The sequence below is a fragment of the Diplotaxodon limnothrissa genome, linkage group LG23 (assembly GCF_057381915.1).
Source record: "Diplotaxodon limnothrissa isolate DT_005_m linkage group LG23, D_limnothrissa_male_GT1.1, whole genome shotgun sequence".
Taxonomy (NCBI): domain Eukaryota; kingdom Metazoa; phylum Chordata; class Actinopteri; order Cichliformes; family Cichlidae; genus Diplotaxodon; species Diplotaxodon limnothrissa.
The window spans coordinates 33,757,827-33,781,449 of NC_140617.1; the positions used below are offsets into that span (position 1 = coordinate 33,757,827).

The following is a 23,623-nucleotide window of genomic DNA, read 5'->3' on the forward strand; positions in this document are numbered from 1 at the left end:
GATTGTTGGGGTTTTTCTCTCTGTTTTCCTTGTAGGTTCGTTACCTTATTTGACACTATATAAATATAATTCACTGAAATGACCCCCAAAGAAAGGCCGAATGCCATGTGTAGAGGTCACAGGACTGACCTTGGGCGTCATGTTGTTGGTGATGCAGAAGGCCAGGTGTTGCTGGATGCTCTCCATGCTGTGGCAGTGCTGTTGCTTGGTGGTCCTCAGGTACTTCTGCAGAGCCCGAGCCATGGATGGGAAGATGGCTTGTGCTGCTTCTCGAGGGTCCATAACATCCCCAGGTGCTTTTTTCTGCTCTTCCTCCTGCATGCGCTTAATGTGTGTAAACGCTTCCTCTACTGCCACCACCAGCCTGGGAGGGGAAACAGCAAACAACAGCAGTTTCAATAACAGCAGGCTTTTGTGTTTTACTGCTTGAAACGCGTTTTGATCTGACCGACTCACCGTGCTCTGCGTTTGCGGACGCGCCTCTCGTGCTCGGCCTCTTCGTAGTACAGCTCGTTGTGGCTGGTGTCTCTGCGGCGGGCGGCAGCTGCGATCATCGCTCTGGACTGAGAATGGGCGATTCCCGCTGCTGCGTTGTTTCCGGGACCTGCCGCGGCAAAATCAGATTGACGGGAAGGGTTAAACGCATGTATGAGAGTGTTCACAGGTGGTAGCGGCCGGTGAAGGAAGAAAGAAATCTTTGGTGATGACACAGAGTGCAATGTGAGAGAACAAGCTGCTGTTAGAGTGAAGGGGGGAGATTATTAATGCACATAAACCTCAGTCCATTTCCTTTTATCACCTGCAACACTTAAAACCCCAGAAGCTGACAAGAAGAGCCGCACAAAGTCTGAATTTTTTATTGTTCCGAGCGATGTCATCAGTGGAAAATCCAAAACACATTCCTTCCCCCATGTACGGGCCATTGATATGCAAACACTTCCATTACTCTGCCTTCAGGAGGTACGGGGAGTGCAATTAAATGAGGGTCTCGGGCAACTTCAAAAGTTTACATTTTTAGAATTAGAAATTGGAGGCGGCTGATGAACCCCGCCTGATGTTAATGCAGGTTAAAAGATGGCAGCGCTGGCGAATTATTAATGCGGGGCAGGGATCGAGCATGAACAGAATAATTCATGGACCCCCCCTCCCAACTCTGCTCCTGGCATCACTGCACTGACATGAGGTTTACGGGCGGGAAACGTTACACTAAATGTCAGGGGAAGGAAGGTGCACTTGGAATTTGCCATGTGGCGCTTTCTGTACGGAAGATTTCAAATAACTCTACGAGACACACTTACAACAGAAACACGTGTCGGTTAGAAGTCGAGTGGAAGTAAAAGTAGTCTAGAGGGTCTTCAATAGTTCAAGACTGTATCTCTCAAATGTGAAAATTCATTGGTGTGAACAATAATAATCTGGAGTACGATGGTTTCTCAGGGGCACTGATACTGGAAAAAAACAAAAACAAATACAAACCGAGCCGAGCAGTGGGGTTCATAGTTTAGGAGAAGGATTTGTGAGATTAAAGCCACAAATTTACAAATAAACTTGGGAATTCTCCGACACTGTGAAGTCATAAGGCCACACCACATGATCGTACATCCTGTTTACAACCAGTTCACAGTTTAAAGCTACATCAGTGAAATATTATTAACAGATGTACGTATCACAAAATGTTGAAAATCATGAATCTCATGTGTGGTGAGTCCCACCTGTACTATTCACACAGTGTCATTGTGTGTAACTGCTTAGGTACCTGTGGACACATGAAATGCTGTGTGGACTTTTCAAGTGAAAATGATACTAATCTTGTTAACAGCCGTGCTTAAAAAGAGCTTTTCTTTAAAGTCTGAGCAATGTTAGGCTGTATGTAGATGAAGCAGAACTGTCGCCAACTGTTAAGAAATGGGGAGATAATATCCAGCGCTGGGGCGATGGATATTAGGAAGCATTGCATGTACAGAAATGAGAATATTCCAGATTCAGGAATGTGTCATACAATCAGACAAGAAAGTGGGACGACGATCCAAAACGCAGATCAGACTTTTAATGCTGCCTGAAAGAGTGGCACCATTACTCATGACTGCAACAGGAAATACCTGTAACAGCGGTGACTGTATTTCACTCCGCTTCTTTGATTTGGTAGTTCAGTCACAGAAACTTGAGCTGACTAAACAACACAGTTAAAATGTTGTTCCAGGAATCACAAAGCTCACCCGAAGCCATTTGGACGCAGTCTAATCGAGTATTACGGCTGTTTTGTGCTCAGAGCTTCACCGGTTTTTCATTAAGAAATGATTATCGTCTGTCCCTGAGTCAGAATTATTTATTACAGTAGCAGTGTGGCCGCAGAAAGCAAGAAGTAGGAAGTAAAAGCTCAAGACAAGAGAGCGATGAGAGCGACGGAGGGGTCCCCGAGCAGCTGCTGCGGGAGGAAAATGAAGGAGGATGAGGCTCGAGAGAGAAATGAGAATACTGGTGTTGTAATAGCTATTGATTTATCAGCCATCTCCGTCAACGCCTCCCACGAACATTTGAGAGGAGGAGGAAGAAAGGAGGGAAATAAATGGCAGGAAAATAAAACACCAAACCGAGAGGTGGGAGTCGAGTTAGTGCACTTAAGTGAAGCTTGAGTACACTTAAGGGACTGCAATAATTTAATCGAGGGTTTGTGTTGCATTCTGCCAGCTGTTGTAAGGACAACGCTGAACTTTTTCATCAACCTGTGGCATGCAAAGAGAGAATAGGAGTGGGTGGAAGTGGGGTGGGGGAGGTGGGGGCTTTTCATTTCAAGTACATTGAAGGAATATCTTTGTTTAAAGCGAGCACCAGCAGGCTGTGAGGGTACTTTTATTGGTGGCAGTGTTGCATTTACTTACTGTCCAACAGGTAGGCTTTCAGGTTAGCTTTAAAGATGTCTTAACGGGTTAGCGTCAGTGTGAGGAAAAACACAGAGAGAAGAGCAAGTTTAAAACACTCCACCTGCTCCAGAAGGTGCGCCCGGGGCGATATAGATAGCCACACTTTTTTTGCATGTTGTAACACATCAGCTACAAATCACCTGTGCTTTATACTACACTGGTCAATTTTCTAATTATGCCAAGACTGCAGATCAATTTTCTTCCTTCCAGGCAGTTATATGTTTTAGCACATTCCAGCACAGCTAAGGAGATTCGACCTGCAGAGACTTGAAATGTCATTTGGAGCGAACGACTGCTACACAAAAACGCAGTTTCTAACAGTTAACTCAAAAACAATGTGGCCTCTGTGTAATGGTGTTAAAGATGTATTTATTCTGCCAGTTAAGTGGTCACATTACATTGAAATGAGGGCAAAATATTGGCAGATATTATATTAAATATAATTAGAGACAGCCATATTTAGTTTAATTGTCATAAACAGACCAGAACCATTTAAGCGAATAAGCCTAATTAACTGGAACAATGTTGCCAATCGTTGGACATTTGCTGGTTTTCTCAGTCTGACTCTTGCTGCTCTGTCATTAAACAAAACAAGTCATATCTCATTATATAGTGTGGGAAATTGTGACCAGACAATCAACATGACCCTGAAGACTGGATCACAGTTGAGGCGGATTCTTTTTAAGCAAAACATTAGACAAACTTGCTGTTAAAGTTTTCAAATGAGAAGATTTGGAGACTTTTTTTGGGTCTTTTTTAGCTAAAAATGTTACGTTTAAATGTTGGACCCAAAAATAGGCAACGCGCGAATATGAATCCTTGGAGTTTAAAGGCATTATGGCAATTCAAATATCAAATACATGTTGTTTAAAAAGGGTCAGTGGTCAAACTACAAATCTGAATATGAGATAACTAATCCACATCATTTAAACTAACAAGAATTGAGAAACAGTTTTGGTGTCTAATCACTCATTTACCGAATGTCACTGATTCTTAAATGTCAAAATCCTATTTAAATCTATAGATTTCAATTCAATTCAATTTTTATAGTCAGTTTTATTTATACAGCACCAAATCACAACATCAGTTGCCTCAAGGCGCTTTATATTGTAAGGTAGACCCTACAATAATACATACAGAGAAAAACCCAACAATCATATGACCCCCTATGAGCAAGCACTTTGGCGACAGTGGGAAGGAAAAACTCCCTTTTAACAGGAAGAAATCTCCAGCAGAACCAGGCTCAGGGAGGGGCGGGGCCATCTGTTGCGACTAGTTGGGGTGAGAGAAGGAAGACAGGATAAAAGATCTGAGCTGTGGGTCAGTCTGAAAACAGGGAAATATTCAGTGTCTGTGAGCATTTTAAAGACTGAACAATAATCAGTTTGTTGAACAGATAGTTGTAATAAGTAAAACACACAGTTTGCCCAAACAGATCAGTATAAGGAAGGAAAAGCAGACCTCTGAGACTCCACCACCCCAGAGCACAAAGAACAACCAAAATCACTGAAGACATGAAGCATCCCACTCACCCTCAGCAGGGGCTGCTGGGAACTCACCATCCACATTGTACACCTTGAGGCCAGCCAGATGCTTGGCAGAGCGGGACTTGGAGGCGGAAAGCAGCGCTGGGTTATGAACCGGAAAGTCACAGTAGTAGTGCTCTATGATGGCCAGAGCTGCCCGCTGAATACTGCAGAGGAAGAAATGGGAAAATCAAAGGGAAGTTTAAGCCACAGGAAATGTTTGAGTTTGGAATTCAGGTAGCTTTGGGCCAGCATGAGAGCTTCAGGTCTGAGAGCAGGACGTGAGGAACATTAGCCACGGGATGTTTAACACCAAAGACTAGAAAATAGCCGTAGTAATTCTACAAGCCTTCCTGCTGAATACAAACGCACAGCGAAAAGGCAGAAGGCAAAAAGCAGGAGGAAGCACTAGCCAACAGACATTTCTGGCTTTCTTTGAAAACTTTCTGCGAGTGAAGAAAAACCCTTCTAGCATTTCTTCAGACTAACAGTACCATCAACATAAAACAGGGAGAGAGAGACAGAGCGAGGGGACGGAAGTGATATGGAACAAAGGTGGAACAGTGCAGCAACTGAAATGAAAAGATCTGACAGTAATACTTAATGACTAAGTGGAAATGATTCTTAAAGACACACAAAAAAACCACCTTGGAGAACAGAATATCAGCACGTCTAGAAGATAATGCACAGTGTAGAGGTGGATCTGCTGTGCTTGACGAGATTTAAGTGAAGATATAAACACAGAGAACAGAACCAGTGACAAAAACATTTACAGATCTTCATCACCGGATGACCCGCAATCCTCTGGAACTACATTAATGCATTAGTCAGAGCTGAAGACTGCGACAGAAAATCGGATTTCTGCTTCTCCTCGATGTCTCATTAATGCAATTTATTTTCACTGCTCGTCCTGGCAAACGTAAGATTTGAAAAGGCAGGGTGATTTATAGCCTGGAGGAAAAGACAAATCATGAGGTGGAAAAAAGGAGAGCTAGAGCTAGAAGAGACGTGGAGTGCTATTCACATTTATACCTTTATATAATTGTTCATGTACATGGTGAGCAGCAGCAGGTGATAACTGCATGTTCACAAACATCAGACGGGGGGCCACTACGAGCTGCAGGGTGAAGGTTGCCTTACAGGTGTTTAAGAGCCAACCAAGAAAAGGAAGTGAGGTTTGAGGTTACAAGAGGCGCAAAGATGACAGAAGGAGTCACGAGCATGAAAGAGAAGCCAGAGACTCAAAGTGAGCTCGAAGTGTATAACCCAGACCCTGATACTTTATACCATGGATCACTAAGCATGCCAGGTCCTGCACACAGGTAAAGTACTTTCACACGATAAAGGTCATAAATCACTGGCTTGATAATAATATAGTTCCTCTGTGGTTCCTCTTTCAAATAAAAAGGTAAATCACGCCAAAACGACACACTTACTCAAGCAGCGACACTACAGCCTTACTTGCGTTTACCAATACTTTACAGCAGTCATGCTAATATCAGCTGACTATAAATACCGACTCTCGTGTCACGGTTCAAAAATGTGATCGCTGATTGGAAAAGGTTTGCAGTTTTATATCAAAACATTATAGCTTCACATCAATAGTTTTACAGTTAGCATGTCTCTCTGTACCTGTGGGGCTTTTCGGTCCAAAGACATGCTCACTAGGTTAACGAGTGATTTTGGTGTAGGTATCAACAAGAGTGTGAATGATCATGAGTATAACTCTGTCATAGATGTTAATTAGTCTAAATGTTACGTATGATATCTTTTAACTCACAGTTAGTCTCAACAACTGTACCAACTCTGTAGCAACATCATGGGCTCAGTTTCACACCCTGCATTTGGCTGAAAGGAGGACAGCAGATGCTGCTGTTAACTAGCACATAACAAGACTTTACAGCTCAACACTGGACTCTTTTCATTCATTGTGTGAGCCGTCCTGTGTCATTCTTCTAACTTAATAAACCCAAACAACAACACGTGCTAGTCTGCAGCATGCGCTTCCTATTATCCCAAAGGAGGCAAAATGAATACAGACTCACTGATGAAAGCTCTTATATCCTTTTTCTGACCTTTAACATTCCTGCTTCTAAAGCAAACCTTACATTAAATAATGCGTCATGTGACGTATTACAGAGAGCTGGAAATCACCCAGGCAGCATTAAAAAGTCATTCGTTGTTACCGCTCTGCCATCTGATGACAGTCACATGTATGTGAGCTCACACTAACATCACCAGAGGCAAGCAGAGTTCTAAGAAATACTTCTCAATGACAGAGGATGTCTCCTCATGTCGATCCATAGGATTTGTTACACACTGGAGAAAAGTGAAGAAGACTCTAAACACCACATTCGCACTATGTCCTCTAACACGGTGAAGATACAGATCTCGAGACAGTGTTTTTGCTGGACTTTTTTATTTGGGCTGCCTTCATTGCCACTAATCTCATTGAGACTTTGAAAAACAAAACAAGTTTAAGTGAGCTAAGATGACAGCTAAAGGTTGTACAACATGCTTGAACAGGAGGATCTTTAAAATAAACAAGCGTGGTCTTGCCAATTTCCTAATCAAACAAGCTTAATTCTCTAAATTTAGCATAGGATTCATGCAGTTTCAGTCTGATGATTTCTTTGCCCGGCGGCACGGCGTTGCAGTGATCGGCACTGTCGGATCGCAGCAGGGTAGTTAGGGAATGAGATGGGTGGACTTATTTGCCAGATCACCGAGAAATAATGGCATCAATATTGACTCTGTGATCATTCTCAGAGATTAGCACCCTGTTGCATCCACTTCAATAACTTGGAAGTGAGACAGCACTTTGTTCTTGATTTCTGTTTGAATGTTTCTGACCCTAAGAAGCAGAGAGTTGCCTAAAAGCCCTCAAGACCAGAAACACAGCAAATTAACACAAAATTCTTTATCTAGTTATACAATCAGGTGTTAGGCTCACACACTGTTTACTGATATTTCAAAAAGAAAGTGTACATACGCATTTAGAGAAACTCTGAAGATTTTAGGAGATAATCTCTAATGGGATCTCCAGCTGCAGAAAAACAAATAAATCACAGGGTATTGATTATTTTAGCACGAGTGGAGTCGGCGCTCATTTTCGCCAAAGAGGCAGCAGAAAGTGTGATAACACCCAGACAGCCCTGTGCTGCATTAAGCACTCACACTAGGCAGCACCATTGTTTAGCTGTAACTTACGTAAATAGTGAGTCAGTCCCTGCTTCTTCCCAAGTTCATTCAATTATTAAGCAGAGCAAACATGACACAAAGCAATTCAAACCGAGGAGCTCAACTGGGCCCACAGAGCAAGGAGAATGCAAACTCAGAGAAGGAAATAAAGAACCTTCTCTTAAAACTTTGCAGTTCAATCATAAACCAGATCCTCTGAGAGCGAGGTGATTGATCACTGTTCTGATGCACAGGAATGCTCGGTAAGAGGGAAGTCCCCCCAACTGTGAATGTGTTTAAACCACTCCTCTCTTAACAACTTGGTAATGAATGCACTCTGTATTCGACTCATCCGGTCAAACAACGAAGCAAAAAAAAAAGAAAAACCTCCTCTGGCCCTCAGATTGGCATCAAAGGCAGACAGAAACAAGCCACCGGGGCCTGAGGGCCCAGGATAGGGTCCTCATTATGATAAGGCTGAGGATGGATGCCAGAAAAGCAGGAATGTGAGCAGCACCAGCCACCGCCTGTTAATAGAGAACATACACGAGAGGTTGGCTGGGAAAACATAACACCCACTAGTGTGTCTGGGATTCTCTGTATGATACGCTGCTCGTGTTTGAGGCAATGTGTGCACAAATCTGTCATTTGCATGTATATGGTGCAATTATCCATGCACACACACACAGGCGTGCCTCCGTTTGTGTATGGCTGTGCGCGTCAGGCTGACCAGATGCCGCGCTGCAGTCTGTAGGGAGCACTAATTAGCTGTGTGTTTACAGTCACAGACGGACAACAGAGTGAGGCTGGGCCTGCTGCCGGCCGTGCAGGGATGAATGGCAAGGCTTACAAAAGGACGACACCCCCAAGGCAACCGGCGAACACACCGCTCAGACCAATAAACGCTTTAACTTGTCTGACCTGTTCCTGCTGATGCTTAGCAATTTTATTTCTTTTTTCCCCACATTTTAGCTTACTGATTACTTTTTTTAAAAAGTCTGAAAAGAGCCAGAAATGTTCAAAAAACAGTTAAAAAATTTCCATCCTGCTTTTCCAAACAAAAAAATGGTTTTGTGCTAGGACCAATTCTATTTACATTATACATCCTTTCTCAATTCAGGTAAAACATGAGGTTAATGTACACGGTACACGGTTAACGTTAGAAACGTAGTGTGGAGGAACATACACTACCAGTCAAAAGTTTGGACACAGCTTCTCATTTAATGGTTTTTCTTTATTTTTACTACTTTCTACAATGTAGATACATACTGAAGACATCAAATATATGAAGCAAGATATATGGAATTATGTAGCAAAATTAATAAATAACTCTAAATATGTCTTATATTGTAGATTCCTGAAAGTAGCCACCCTTTGCTACTCCATGTTTGACAGACAGTGATGTGGATGCTGTACCAAAGTTTTCAGTTTTAGTGTAGCCTCATCTATTGTATGTCCACGAGCTGTGGGTAGTGAATGAGATCGTGGATATGAGTGACAGAAATGAGCTTCCTCTGAAAGGTGGTGGCAGCGGCGCTCCCTTAGAAATAGGGTGAGGAGATAGGTCACTTGGGTGCAGCTCAGAGTAGAGCTGCTACTCCTCCACATCAACATGAGCCAGTTAAGGTAGTGTGGGCATCTGATTAGGATGCCTCCTGAGTGAGGCGATTTGAATATGTCCAACTGGATGGAGGCCTCAGGGCAGACTCAGGGCATGCTGGAGATTGTGTCTTTCGGCTGGCCTGGAAATGCCTTGGTGTCCCCCCAGAAGGGCTGGAAGAGGTGGTTGGGGAAAGGGGTCATAGGCATTTCTACTTAGACTGCTGTGCCTACGACCCACATCTGGATAAATGGTAGAAGATGTGTGGATGGAGTGTTTCAGTGCAAAGTTCTTCAATTTGTTAGTCAACAATGGCACCAATGCTCCAAAATGGTGCCAATGAACGCCTGGGACAAATAACCCCTTAAACACTTAGAGCAATAGGGCTGTGCGATATGACCAAAATCTCATATCCCGATATAAGAATTGTATCGTCCCGATAACGATATAAATCACAAAAATGTAACACGTTCTGTAAATTCTGTGAATCTCTGGCAGCTCGACTTGCGGGAAGTGTTTCCAGCTGCGCGTCATGTAGCTGGAGTCGAGTGTTTTAACCGATGTATGAAACTATACATTTTTAGACATAAGTTGTAACGGCCGCCGTTTTCTTTGTGAGCATTTATTACACAGCGTGCTGCGGTGAAAAGCCTGTTCTAATGTTTGAGTCTAAGGTTTATTTTTTTAGCACCTAGTGGCTCTTTTTTAATTCTCATCCGTAAATAATCTGCTCTTTCACGTGATTCAGTTTATTTTGAAAAGTCTCAACAGGATCTTGAGCTTTATTGTGAAAGGTTTATGTGGAACATAAACAAGCGGACACGCGATGCTGTTACCGTCGTTGTTGCCAACCACAACGCATAAAAACAGGCGCTTGTCCATCAGTCGTGTGGTTATATAAAATATAAGAGAAAGAGAGAACATTAAGAAATTTATATAGCCACTACAGTGACCATCAAAACGATGAAAAAATATTGCCGTAAACAGTTTATTTTGCGACATCATGAAACAAACGATAGACATTTTTATATCGTCATCCGATACAGTGGGGCAAAAAAGTATTTAGTCAGCCACCGATTGTGCAAGTTCCCCCACCTAAAATGATGACAGAGGTCAGTAATTTGCACCAGAGGTACACTTCAACTGTGAGAGACAGAATGTGAAAAAAAAATCCATGAATCCACATGGTAGGATTTGTAAAGAATTTATTCGTAAATTAGGGTGGAAAATAAGTATTTGGTCAATAACAAAAATACAACTCAATACTTTGTAACATAACCTTTGTTGGCAATAACAGAGGTCAAACGTTTACTATAGGTCTTTACCAGGTTTGCACACACAGTAGCTGGTATTTTGGCCCATTCCTCCATGCAGATCTTCTCGAGAGCAGTGATGTTTTGGGGCTGTTGCCGAGCAACACGGACTTTCAACTCCCGCCACAGATTTTCTATGGGGTTGAGGTCTGGAGACTGGCTAGGCCACTCCAGGACTTTCAAATGCTTCTTACGGAGCCACTCCTTTGTTGCCCGGGCGGTGTGTTTTGGATCATTGTCATGTTGGAAGACCCAGCCTCGTTTCATCTTCAAAGTTCTCACTGATGGAAGGAGGTTTTGGCTCAAAATCTCACGATACATGGCCCCATTCATTCTGTCCTTAACACGGATCAGTCGTCCTGTCCCCTTGGCAGAAAAACAGCCCCATAGCATGATGTTTCCACCCCCATGCTTCACAGTAGGTATGGTGCTCTTGGGATGCAACTCAGTATTCTTCTTCCTCCAAACACGACGAGTTGAGTTTATACCAAAAAGTTCTACTTTGGTTTCATCTGACCACATGACATTCTCCCAATCCTCTGCTGTATCATCCATGTGCTCTCTGGCAAACTTCAGACGGGCCTGGACATGCACTGGCTTCAGCAGCGGAACACGTCTGGCACTGCGGGATTTGATTCCCTGCCGTTGTAGTGTGTTACTGATGGTGACCTTTGTTACTTTGGTCCCAGCTCTCTGCAGGTCATTCACCAGGTCCCCCCGTGTGGTTCTGGGATCTTTGCTCACCGTTCTCATGATCATTTTGACCCCACGGGATGAGATCTTGCGTGGAGCCCCAGATCGAGGGAGATTATCAGTGGTCTTGTATGTCTTCCATTTTCTGATGATTGCTCCCACAGTTGATTTTTTCACACCAAGCTGCTTGCCTATTGTAGATTCACTCTTCCCAGTCTGGTGCAGGTCTACAATACTTTTCCTGGTGTCCTTCGAAAGCTCTTTGGTCTTGGCCATGGCGGAGTTTGGAGTCTGACTGTTTGAGGCTGTGGACAGGTGTCTTTTATACAGATGATGAGTTCAAACAGGTGCCATTCATACAGGTAACGAGTGGGGGACAGAAAAGCTTCTTACAGAAGACGTTACAGGTCTGTGAGAGCCAGAGATTTTCCTTCTTTGAGGTGACCAAATACTTATTTCCCACCCTAATTTATGAATAAATTCTTTACAAATCCTACCATGTGAATTCATGGATTTTTTTTTCACATTCTGTCTCTCACAGTTGAAGTGTACCTCTGGTGCAAATTACTGACCTCTGTCATCATTTTAAGTGGGGGAACTTGCACAATCGGTGGCTGACTAAATACTTTTTTGCCCCACTGTATATATCGTTATATCGAACAGCCCTATATAATAATATTAAATCTGAGCAAAACCAGTAATTCCAAAATAAAAGACATGAAGTAGTTTTGGTGGTGGAGTTGACAAGAGGCGTAAATAGGTAAAATAAAACAGCAGAGTAACAATTATAACGGGTGCACTGGACGCCTGCATGAATATGATCAGATGTTATTTAGTGGCAATCGGCGAGTTAGCCAGATAAACATAATTGAAAATGCTAATGCAAGACTGACTGCACGTTCATGTATGGACTTGCTGCAGTTATTTCTGTCTCAGTGTGCATTTTGGCTGATGAATAAAAACATCTTTAAATATTTTGAGGCTGGATATGCAAATAGAAGTCCATGGGCAAAAATGCAGGAAGACATAAACCTTAAAATATAAGTGCAGATACAGTATACAGATAGTGTTTCACCTATCCGGTCATAAAAAAAGCTCCATCCATAAATCCGTCAGGTTTTATTAGATACCCAAAAGCAAAAGGTATGTCAGACTAAGGGCTGTGTATTGATAGCAGAGAGCAACGGGGGAGCTGCTGGGTCTGGCTGAAAATGGTCTCTTCCTGTTTTTACTCAGAGACGATAAAGTCATAAAAAGGTTGGTCTTGACGGTTCCTTCCTACACACACACACACACACACACACACACACACACACACACACACACACACACACACACACACACACACACACACACACACACACACACACACACCTTCTTTCTTTCTTTACAACATTTTACAATTCGTCAGCACAACCTTTCCATTAACTATTAGTTCCTTGTTCTCTATTCTCCTTTTTGGTCCCTCCTTTAGATTTTTCCTTGTTCCAGTCTCCCGGGCTTTCCTATGTACTCCGCCCTGTGTCTGCAGCTCTTTTCTGAGGAGTTTCCTCTCTGAAGTCTTCCCCACCCTCTCCTTTCTTTCCTTCTGGCATGGTTTTCTCTCCACATCAGGCACTTTGTCTTTGTGCCTTTTTCATACATTCTACATTTTCTTCAGCTCTACCTTATAATAATCATTTCTACTATCTATGTGTTAATGACTCCTTAATATTCATCTTCTTCTCTTTCTTGACTTTCCTACATGAATTTCTTACTCCCATCTCTGTGCTAGTAAGCAGCTATTAGCCTCTTATTTTCCCACCTCTCTAACTTGAGGTGCCCCAGTTTCTGTCCTTTCCTCTGCCTTCATCTCGCCCACACGGACGTCTTTTGTTTTCCCTAAATTCATCTCCCCTTGATCTCTTCCTCTCTCTCCTGGTTGCTAACACAGTGTCACTAAGTCTTATAAAGTTGTTGACTTTTTAGTTCTCATCAGCAACAGCAAAGCATTTGAAAGCTCGCTGAGCCACATTTGGATGTAAATATGCTTTTCTTTCCAGTCCGATTGACATGGAAGCTACGATAGCAAAGAGTGTCACATCTCATTTTAACCCTCTGAGAACAAGTAGGCCAGAAAAATGAAACCAAAAGGCAAATGGAACTGCAAAACTGCAGTTCCCCTGATGGCCACTAGAGGCAAGCCTGGCTGCCAAATATGTCAATGTGTGCATTTTATTGGAAAGAACTCCCTCAAAAACCTACCTCAAACACTCCCTCTTGCTCACACTGTTAATGCTTTACCCTCGAACTAACGTCATGAAAAACACAAATTTATTCAAAGACGATGCTAAAAGAAGAGAATGTCTACATTTAATTGAGTCACTCTGTGCTCCTTACCTGAGCTGTCCCAGGTTGTAGTGCCTTGTCTCGCCATCTGTGGAGCGTGTGACGCACACGGAGTAGCACGGCTGAAGCTGCCGCAGTTCCAGCAGGACGATGGCCAGGTAGTGGATGAAGAGGAGAGCGTCCACAAGCGACACGGCGTACTGCACGATACCCTGGTAGTTCTCGTCCTATCAACAGTTAGGATTTTTGGGAATCGTTTGTGACCGATTTACTTTATATGTAAAGTAAACACAAATCTAATAAAATAACTGCATAGTAAATATGTCCCAACACAGTTCCAAGCACAGATTATGCCTAAAATAGTCTTCCAGGCATAAACACATGTGAGACTAGATGTAGAGCATATAAATATTTAGCAGCGTTTCAAAGGACGGCTGAAACACCGTCCTTTGAAAGTGTGTATTCCTACAGGGATTCTCAATCAGGGACTTACAAGGATTTTAAATTATGGCTCACAGAGTAAACACACAGCACTGGGAAATCAAATATCTGTGTTTTAGCTGTTTGTGGCTTTGTTGAGCTTCTGATGGCATTAAAAATGAATGTGACTGCAGTACTCATGCTACTGAAACCTTTGTTTCTGTGCGTATGTGTGTGTAGTACTCAATGAATTTTCATTCATACGTACAGTTTTCTCCTCTCTTAGCTCACCTGTGAGTCGAGTATCCTGACTCCATAGAAGAGCCAATAGGAGATCACAAAGAGCAGAACCAGTACAGCAAGTAGTGCCCGGAATACATAGACCCTTGGGAGTCCTGCCCGCGCTGGCCTGAAGAAGAGCGCCCAGACAGCCAGCAGCAGTATGAGCAGTTTGAAGGCCACAGAGATGAAGAGGCCCTCGCAGGCCGTCCCACAGCTCTGCAGCTTGTCTGGCCAGAGGATATGGGGTAGCACCAGAAAGGCCAGTGGCGTGAGAAACACCAGCAGGCCTAAGATTATTGCCAGGGTCCGGGTGAAGTAACGGCGGCAGTCGAGCCCCACACTGTCCTCCAGATCCTTTGTGATGCGAACGATGTCCTCCTGAGAGAGGCTGTGCTCCGAGGTGCCCGTGATGGCTGTGGTGGTCTCACCCCAGTTGTCATCCTGTGAAAATACAAAGGTCAAAGGTCATTAAAAAAACACAACCTTGCCCTCCAGATTCTTCCCACAGTCCAAAGACTGATTGTAAGCTGGCCGTGGATGTTGGAAAATGGTTAAAGGGTGTCTTGCAGTGAGCGGTCAATAAGATGCATTCCATTTCTAGTAAACATTGGATGGTACTTGCCTTCTGAAGCCATCCCTATTCACATCATTTAGTCAAGGAAAAAAAGGATGGATTGACAGATGGATGGTTTTCCCCTCTGTTTGAGCCACTTCTCTTTAGCTTAACATACACTTGTAGATGGATATCACCTGTTACTGCATTCTAAAGTGGTTTTTCACCTTTGACTGAAGCATCAGCTGAAAGGAAAGAGAGACTCTTTCCAAGCACGTGAGAAAGAAGGGACTAAAAATGGGAAGTGGAAAAAGCTAACAGCACAAGCTGCCAACTGGGCTACACGCTGACGTCTGGGCTGGACTGCATCCGCAGATAATGATGGTTAGCGGTGTCAGAGCAGAGCTGCTAGAATAACAAAGATAAGAACTCTTTACGCTGTAGTCATAACAGGCCTCTAACATGACCATGCGAGCCGCTGAGTTCCGCCTCTAAAAGCAAAAAAAGGGTAGATGATGAACTGCCATCAGCTATAAGTAAATTCAGTAACAGATTTACCCACCAATCGGCCAGAAATGCTGCACCTAATGTGGATTATAATGCATATTTCGGGTTCATATCCATAACATGTGCCTGAGACTTGTAGAGATGGGAGAGACACATTATGAACAATTCCACTGAGGAGGTTGAAAGGATGATGATGCTGCACGGGAACAGAAAGTATCCCACTGGCCTCAGGGTGAAAACTTTGCAGTTAATCTGCATACTCAAGTTTTAATAAGAGAATTCCACTACAAGACCACGTCTGCACCCACATACAAGCCAAGATGATGAGAGAAAAAGGTAAAAAGGTTTTATCAGGACCTTTCAGATGAATGGGAAAATGGACTGGTTCTTATATAGCGCTTTAAACAACAAGGGCAGCCTTATCATAGGATCAGGCTGGTCTAGAACTACCTTAATATCACCAAACAAGCCTGATTTTTATTCTAGCAAAAGGTATTTGCACATTTGCCTTCACACGCATAGTAACATGAGCGACATCCCATTCCTAATCCACATCTTAATGGACCTTGTTTTGTGCATGTTGGAACAGAGTTGGGAGCATGAAAGCATGAAATTGTCCAAAATGTCTTGGTATGCTGATGCATTAAGAGGTCCTTTCATTGGAACTAAAGGGGCAAGCCCAACTCCTGAAAAACAACCCCACAGCATCAACAAAGCTTTAAAAATGATGCATGAGGTATATTTTTAGTAGCGCCAACACTCACAGGGGACCACCCAGGCACCTGTTTTTACTGGTCTCTCTCTGAAGAGGTTCAACACTGAAAGCAGTCTCAAGATGGTCTGACGTTTGACCTGCTACAGTCATAAAAACGGACTCATATGATGCATTCCCATGATGCATTGAGTATTTCTTCTTCAGTCACCTTTCTCACTCACTATGTGTTAATAGACCTCTCTGCACTGAATCATACTTGTTATTAATCTCCGTCTCTCTTCCACAGCATGTCTTTTATCCTGTCTTCCTTCTCTCACCCCAACCGGTTGCAGCAGATGGCCCCGCCCCTCCCTGAGCCTGGTTCTGCTGGAGGTTTCTTCCTGTTAAAAGGGAGTTTTTCCTTCCCACTGTCACCAAAGTGCTCACTCATAGGGGGTTACACGATTGTTGGGTTTTTCTCTGTATGTATTATTGTAGGGTCTACCTTACAATATAAAGTATCTTGAGGCGACTGTTGTTGTGATTTGGCGCAGTATAAATAAATTGAACTGAATATGATAAGCAACTAAATGTAAGACTTACGAACATGTGTAGCCTGACAGTGGATGTATTTTTATATCTAACAAAGTGGAAAAAGTCCTTTTTCTCCACTGAATTTCAGTTATTCCCCAGAAACTGCAGAATACTACTACTGGAACGACTGTTTACTATAGCAGACACAGATGAACTCTGTACATCGATTTAGCTGATTAAACCTAAGAGTTAAAGGAGATTAACAGACTATAGCAAAGCACAAAGCAAATGCACAACCGTTAATAAAACAGGCTTTAGTCCACTCAACAGGAGTGCAGATTGTTTGTGGAACAGTTGCAGCCACTTCATTAATAATGAAAGAGACAGACTGGAGAGCCCTCAGCTTCTCCGTGGAGACTTATGCAACAGGTCTTTAATTCACATGAAGCAATTATCCGCAGCTGAGATCTAAAGTTAGCTAAAGTCATTATTTTGTCTTTGCACTGGCAGATATCAGCAGAGACTGACAACCGGTGTACCTGGACAGGGGCTTTACATCACACGTCATCAGTTTTTCCCCTAAAGTATGGAAAAATGTGCTATATGAACTTCCCCTGCTTAGTCTACTATTACAGCCAATGTTAAACTGCTGCTGCTCAGATTAAGACAGATGTACAGCAGCACAGAAGATAAGTGAGGGCAGCTTTAATTTTGAAATGTTCCAGTGTCTGAATGAGAAAACCTACAACCACTGACCCGCTGACCCATGCTGAGCCGAGTACAGAGCATCTGATTCTTGTCTGCTCGCTCTCTAAGTCAAGCCAAGCATGCCGTGTGCGTGTTTGTGAGGAAGTGAATCGATAGGCATTAGCTGTAAGGAAGACTGCCTCTCTAACCACAGTGTACTTCGACAACACCCAGGGGGAAACATGAATCACAGCTTCTCAAGCCTCATGGCTGTTGTACACTCATCGCTCGTTGCCCTTGCCTCGAGCACCTGAATCTCACACCGCATAAATTACTCCATCAAGAACTCTATCATCACATACCCCCAAAACAGAAAAGGAAAAACAGATGTCCACTGACGTGTTTCCACTTTTCTTCTTGGTCTCATAGACAAAAATCATTGAACTGTTAAATCAGCAAAACTTAAAATAAAGCAAACCTGCCGACATTCCCCTCAGTCGGCTCACTGCTCCTAAAATTTGGAGCTGGATTTTTGCTGGATGCCTATTACCATACCTGGGCTTTCCCTCTGCCAGCGTGACTAAAAATAGACATCAGTGACCCACATTTCATCATGGGATTAACCAATCACCACAGGCTGATCTGGTTCAGTACCGGCAGCCTCGCAGGAGGCCCAGACCCATTCATCATATGAAAATAGGTGAAACAGAGAGGAAAAGTGAGAAGAGAAAGGGAACAAAGACGCAGGAAGAAAAGGGCAGGAGCATGACAAGAATGTTCAACAATAGGAAAGCCAATTAAACGAGGAAAGGGACTGATCCAGAGGGGCAGGCAAAGCCAGGCCAGTTCAAGGGCCAGACGGAGAGACCAACACATCTTCCATTCGTGACTACATACACACACGGCAGCTGAACACTTGTCAGGTCTGCTCTTGTCCTACATCTGCAGTGATTTGTTGGATGCAGACTGGGTGACAAACAATGACGAAAACATCTGAAATGACGTGTCCGCACGGGAATAACTCCAGGCTGCAACTTTACAAATATAACCACACATTCCTGAACTGCCAGTAACAGTTTCTCAACTGTGCAGCCAAAATGAAACAACCTTTAACTTAATGATAAGAAGCACATGGTAGAATTTTGAACCCTGATTGAGAGATTTTAAAATACTCTAGAAAAAGAGAAGATTTTTTTATTTCCAGCCAATCAAAACTAGTTGTTTTCCACCAATAGACTTTTTAATTTTTATTTTTTTTTTGTTTATGTGTGACCACTGCCCTTGCTCCATCCATCCAACGTCTACTGTGCCACTCATCAGGATCTAGGAGTTAAGCTGAAGTGTCCAGACCACACTCTTCCCAGCCACCACCTCCAACTATTCCAGCAGGAAACTGAAGTTTTTATAGGCCGGCACAGAAACTGATTCTTTTCAGTGTGTCTTGGGTTTTTTTGTCACAGAACACAGCTCACGGTGATAGGTTAAGATCAGAAAGTAGACGTCTTGTTCTTCATGCTCAGCTCTAATTACCACAACTAATCAGAACAGTGCACTGCAATTAATCTCCCACTTCACTCTTCCCCCGGCTTAACCCTGATACTTTAACTCATCAACTTCAGGCAGCAACTCATTCCTAACCCAAAGTCAGCAATCTGCCCTTCGTCAGCCAAGAACCTTTGAATTTGGTACTGAAAAAAATCAAAAAAATCACTAACAAAATTGTGACAGAGACGTTACACGTTTACATTCTCTCTGTCACGACAATGAGACAAACCCCCAGAATGAGATCTAATGATAACTCTGTATCAAAAACAGAGGTACTTCAGCAACCTCCAACAAAGCACAAATCTTTCACCCAGCAAACAATGTAGTGAGACATAACAATCAGCTGAGTAGAGACACTATGGAAAGCACGGCAGGTGCAGCAGGTGTAGTTTTTACATTGAAAGCATTTCTTTGAAAAGAGAAATTTATTGGTGAGGCAGCAAACTAAGTGTTGCAACACGATACCGTATCTGCTGAGCTTTAAACGCATCCAGAGAGGCTGATCTGAGCTGCACACGAGCCCGTGTTTGGATGCATCGTATTGCATTACTGAACTGCTTTGCTCAAAAGGCCTCTGGGGTGCTTTTGATGTGAAACTGTGTGACAGTTCCAGCTGTTTTTGCCAAAGTAGTGGCCCTGGGTGAGACATCAACCCATTTCTGCTGTATAAGTGGGAGAAACCAACACATTTTGCACCTGCAGAAATTCTTTACAAGTGAAATAACTGCCATAAGCTTTCAACTCAGCCTGCCAGCTCACTAATAACCTAAACCCTGAGCTGCCTTCCCTTTTTCTGCTGCAAGTAGTGGAGTAGTTAAGAAATTATTAGAGTGATAACAGAGCAAAACAGACTCAGAAAGCTCCATGTGTGTTTGACACAGGTGTATATATATATTTATATATATAGTGCATGCCGTGTCAGCCAGGACACTTTTACAAAGCTTTCACTTGAGTATTTTCTGCCTTCTAGGTCCACCAGAGTATAAATAACAGCTATTGTTTCTCACAGTAAATCAAATGTTCACTAAAAGCCTGTTTTCTGTTCAGCTCTAAGTGGGCAGCAAACAAAGCCCCTCACTCAGGGCAGGAACAAGTGCACTCTACTGACTCCTGGGAGGCAAGGTGTGTGTGTCTGCATGTGTGTGTGTAAAATATAGCATCAAGCTGCTCCAAAGAGCTCTTCACAGCAATTTAAAACCTCCTTTGTTTAAAGTGCGGACAGCGTGTGCGGCTGCCAACAACTTGTCTGGACAAGGAAGCAAAGCACTTAAAAAAGTTTCTTTGACTAATTCGCGGGATAGAGGAGGGAGTGTTAGACAACAGGAGACTGACAGCTGAGTGGCACATGAAAAAGAGCCAAACTGCTGTATGATTAACAGGGTTATACACGATGTCAGGTAATCATGAGGGGGTAGTTGTAGAGTGGATGCAGAAACATGATTCATAGAGTCCTATCCCCACCTCAAAAGCCACAGTGTCAGTCATTTAGCTTCAGATCAAGATTCAAGTACATGCCAGCCATAAATAAGGCTTTTAATAACTACTTTCACCTGCTCGTCTGCATGACCAAGGTTAACAATGGCAACTGTTTTCAACAAAAAAGATCTAAATACCCGCTGTACATTTACCCCTCCATCCTACTCCACATAGCACCAAACAACCAGATAAAGCTAGCCGTTAGCTGATAAACACAATGAAGGATTTGTCAGATAAAAAGCCACAGATAAAAAGTTGGTGAAGACCAGAAACAGATATCAGAAACACGAGTCCAAATGAATGCTAGAACTGCTCTGAAATGCCTACATGTGTTTGTCATACCTGACATGAAGAGGTAACTAAGCTTTCCTTATGCTACCAGTGAAAAACTGAGATAGGAATTTCCTATAATAGGAAAAATAACTAGTCAGGCTTTGCCACGTATTTCTCTAGTTGGAAAAAGTGCCAAATGAATGAGCCTCTTGAACAGTCTCAAGTCTCAGATTCATCGAGTCAGCTTGTTTTTACTTTGGTTTTTTCTCACTTTGATCCCTCTTCTTCTTCTTTGCCTCCTCCACTAGCAGAGCTATATTTTCTGTCAGGTAGACTTCAAACAGTTGCTGTGGTTGTTCCAGCATCCACCATTTCTGCTGCCTGAGGAGGAAACCCAGCAGAGCTGCACTCTTTCTGCTTTGGTTTTGCTATTGACCAAAAAAATTCATTTCCTACTTGATGGCACATAGAACTGCGCAGTGAAAGCAAAGATTATATTAAGTCAAAATAAATGCCAAGCGTGCCACCGCTCAATGGCCATTAGACTGTACAAATGTTTTAGTGTTCTTTCCACATCAGCTGCATTTACAAGAATACTGTGGTGCAGCTGTGTTCAATGTTACAGCAGACCAACACACCAAATACATGCCTGCTATACCGTGAAGTACACGTTCCACCTGACTGGACGTGTGTCCGGACTCATGCAAATGATTGCATTAGGAAATAAAGCCACACTGAGCATGAAAAGCAAACACAGCTTGCTAAAAACAACAGAGCGTCGTCTCTGCTGAGTCGCAGAGACCTGTCAGCCTTACCTGGCTTGGTTTAGTTCCTGCTCCACAGCTGGTCACTGGAGTCGAGTTAGTATTAGAACCTTCTTCTAATGTGGTGACAATAACTTCTTTAATTTCCTCCGGAGCCTCACAAACCTCCAGCACCTGCAATACGTCCCCCGCCTCCAACACTGCTGGTGTCTGCATCTTGAAATCCTCGCCTACCGAACCTAACCTTGTCCCGTTACTCAGTTACTGCTCTTTCTTCCCCTCATCCATCTCAGACTGCTATTGTGTGTATGTGACCTCCCTGACTCTCGCCCGATCTGCAGCCCAGCCCTTCGCTTTATCCGTCTTTATATAGAAATCTCTCCCATGGTGCCTCAGGAGGTATTGTATGGGACTGTGTGCTCACTTGCCACATAATGTAAGGGGCTTTATTGAGGAAGACAGAGAGTGAGGGACCGCGAGGAGCAGGAGAGAGGAAGAGAAGCTGGGAAGTGGGGGAGAGAGGAGCCATTTGCTTGGGCTGTCTTGACAGCAGCAGGGATGGAGGGGGGATAAAAGGGATTGATGGCTTGAGAAAGAAGGGAAGAGAGGAGCAGAAAGAGGAGTAGACGAGCACAATAAACAAATATCTGAGCCTACTGATGATGGCAAACAAATAGCAACAATTAGATGCCAATGCCATCCACCCAAAGATATGTTTCTCCCACTCCTTCCTCCCTCTTCCCCTCAAGGCGTCCTCTCTCATCCTCCTCATTCTCTGTTCATCTCTTGCCTCAGCACCACTCTCCGTCTATTGCTTCTGACCCAGTGAGCACTGTGGTGTCACCGAGCTGCCACTGGCATGTGTGTCAATGTGTGAGAGAGTGCATGTGTGCAAAGTAAAACAAAACGAGTTTATCCAACCGACTGATGGCATGTCTTAAAAATAAAGGTCGGGTTAGATTCGAAATATTTTTGAACGCACAAATAAAAAGATGAACAACTCTTAATAACAAGTGTTTTGTATGTCCAAAAAAATCAGACTCATCTTATTCCTCTTCTCTGTTGTGCAAATGCGAATATTCACCGGGGCAACACATGTGTATTAATACACAGCTGAAAATACAGACAACGCTGTCTCCTGCTTCAGTAACTCTGAATACAGTTACATTTAGCTGCCTCTGAGCTATTAAATAGAGTATATATACAGTATATATGACATTTAAAGATAAAGCTAATGACTAAAGAATGACGTGTGTGTCTCTCAGAATGACGCTTGTGCTGTACTTTGGCTCTCTTGCACAAAAATGTCACAAACTGCAGTTCCTCAAAAGGCCACTTGAGGCTCGCTCTAAAAGTGAGTAATTCCCCATAAACCTCCATGTTAAGACACCCAAGTTTAGAGAAGTGCCCATTTATGCAGTGTACTGCAACAGATCAGTCACACTAGTATATTTTGTTTTAGGCCTGTTTTCTACTAGTGAACATTAGCATCCCAAATGGAGCCCAGAGACCACTTCTGACTGACTAGAAACAGCCTGTTAGGAGCATACTGCTGAGCCATGTGACTCAGCTTTAAAAACATTCATAGTGCAATGACTTTTTGACAGTGACACACAATGTGTCATCATACTACAGCTTAAAAAAGATAATCCTTAAACTAAAGAATACAAAAGCTAATCTAAAGCAATAGCAAATCAGGCAAGAACAAGTTTGCATGTTTATTCAAAGTTCACCTCTCTGTGCTATTAAACTTCCCCAAATGGGCTAAGGCAAAAGAACCATGGACCTAAGCATCTTAACAGAAGAAGAAGAATCCTGTCCACTCACTAAAGGCATAAAAACCACCAAAACACCTCAAAAATCATCTTCCAAATCTACAGCAGAAGAGCACGTCTTTCCCTTTCTCTTTCCCCACCCATGCAGCTCACAACAAGCACAGACGCACACACACAAAGCTCTGGGATAACCATGAAGCTCTGTGGGATTCTCTCTCACAGGACACGGAGCCAGGTGGCACTCACCACAGAGTAGGAATCCAAAACACCAGCCCAAGCACTCCGCCTGTTCCAGGAACCTGACATGGTTTAGAGTCTGTGGCAGTGAAGCTACCTGCGCTGTTCTTTGTGTCACTCTGACCGTGCTGAAGCTCGAGCTGGGGGACAGCTGAGATCATAAAGCAGCTGCTTTTAATTGGACCGAATAAACCAGGCTGCAGGGAGGGTGAGCGAAAGGTGAAAGAGCGGGAGGTGGAGGAGCAAGTTGTGGATTCTGACAGAAGGTGATGAAGAAGGGAAGCGTGCAACGTCAAAGAACTGGCTACATCGAGA

General features: G+C 43.3%; 1 protein-coding gene across 2 annotated transcripts in view; it reads right to left on the reverse strand.

Annotated features, from left to right (window-relative positions):
* Positions 1 to 23,623, reverse strand: part of LOC146608564 (vang-like protein 1) — a 67,322-nt gene that overhangs the window by 1,767 nt on the left and 41,932 nt on the right. The window contains exons 4-8 of one of the 2 annotated variants that reach the window (XM_085347111.1): positions 14,273 to 14,704; positions 13,613 to 13,788; positions 4,481 to 4,614; positions 457 to 604; positions 130 to 364 (exon numbers count right to left, since the gene is read on the reverse strand). In XM_085347111.1, the coding sequence (XP_085203237.1) occupies positions 130 to 364; positions 457 to 604; positions 4,481 to 4,614; positions 13,613 to 13,788; positions 14,273 to 14,704 (1,125 nt within the window). Of the gene's footprint in view, positions 1 to 129; positions 365 to 456; positions 605 to 4,453; positions 4,615 to 13,612; positions 13,789 to 14,272; positions 14,705 to 23,623 lie in introns of both variants that reach the window. The other variant, XM_085347109.1, reaches the window with a different exon arrangement.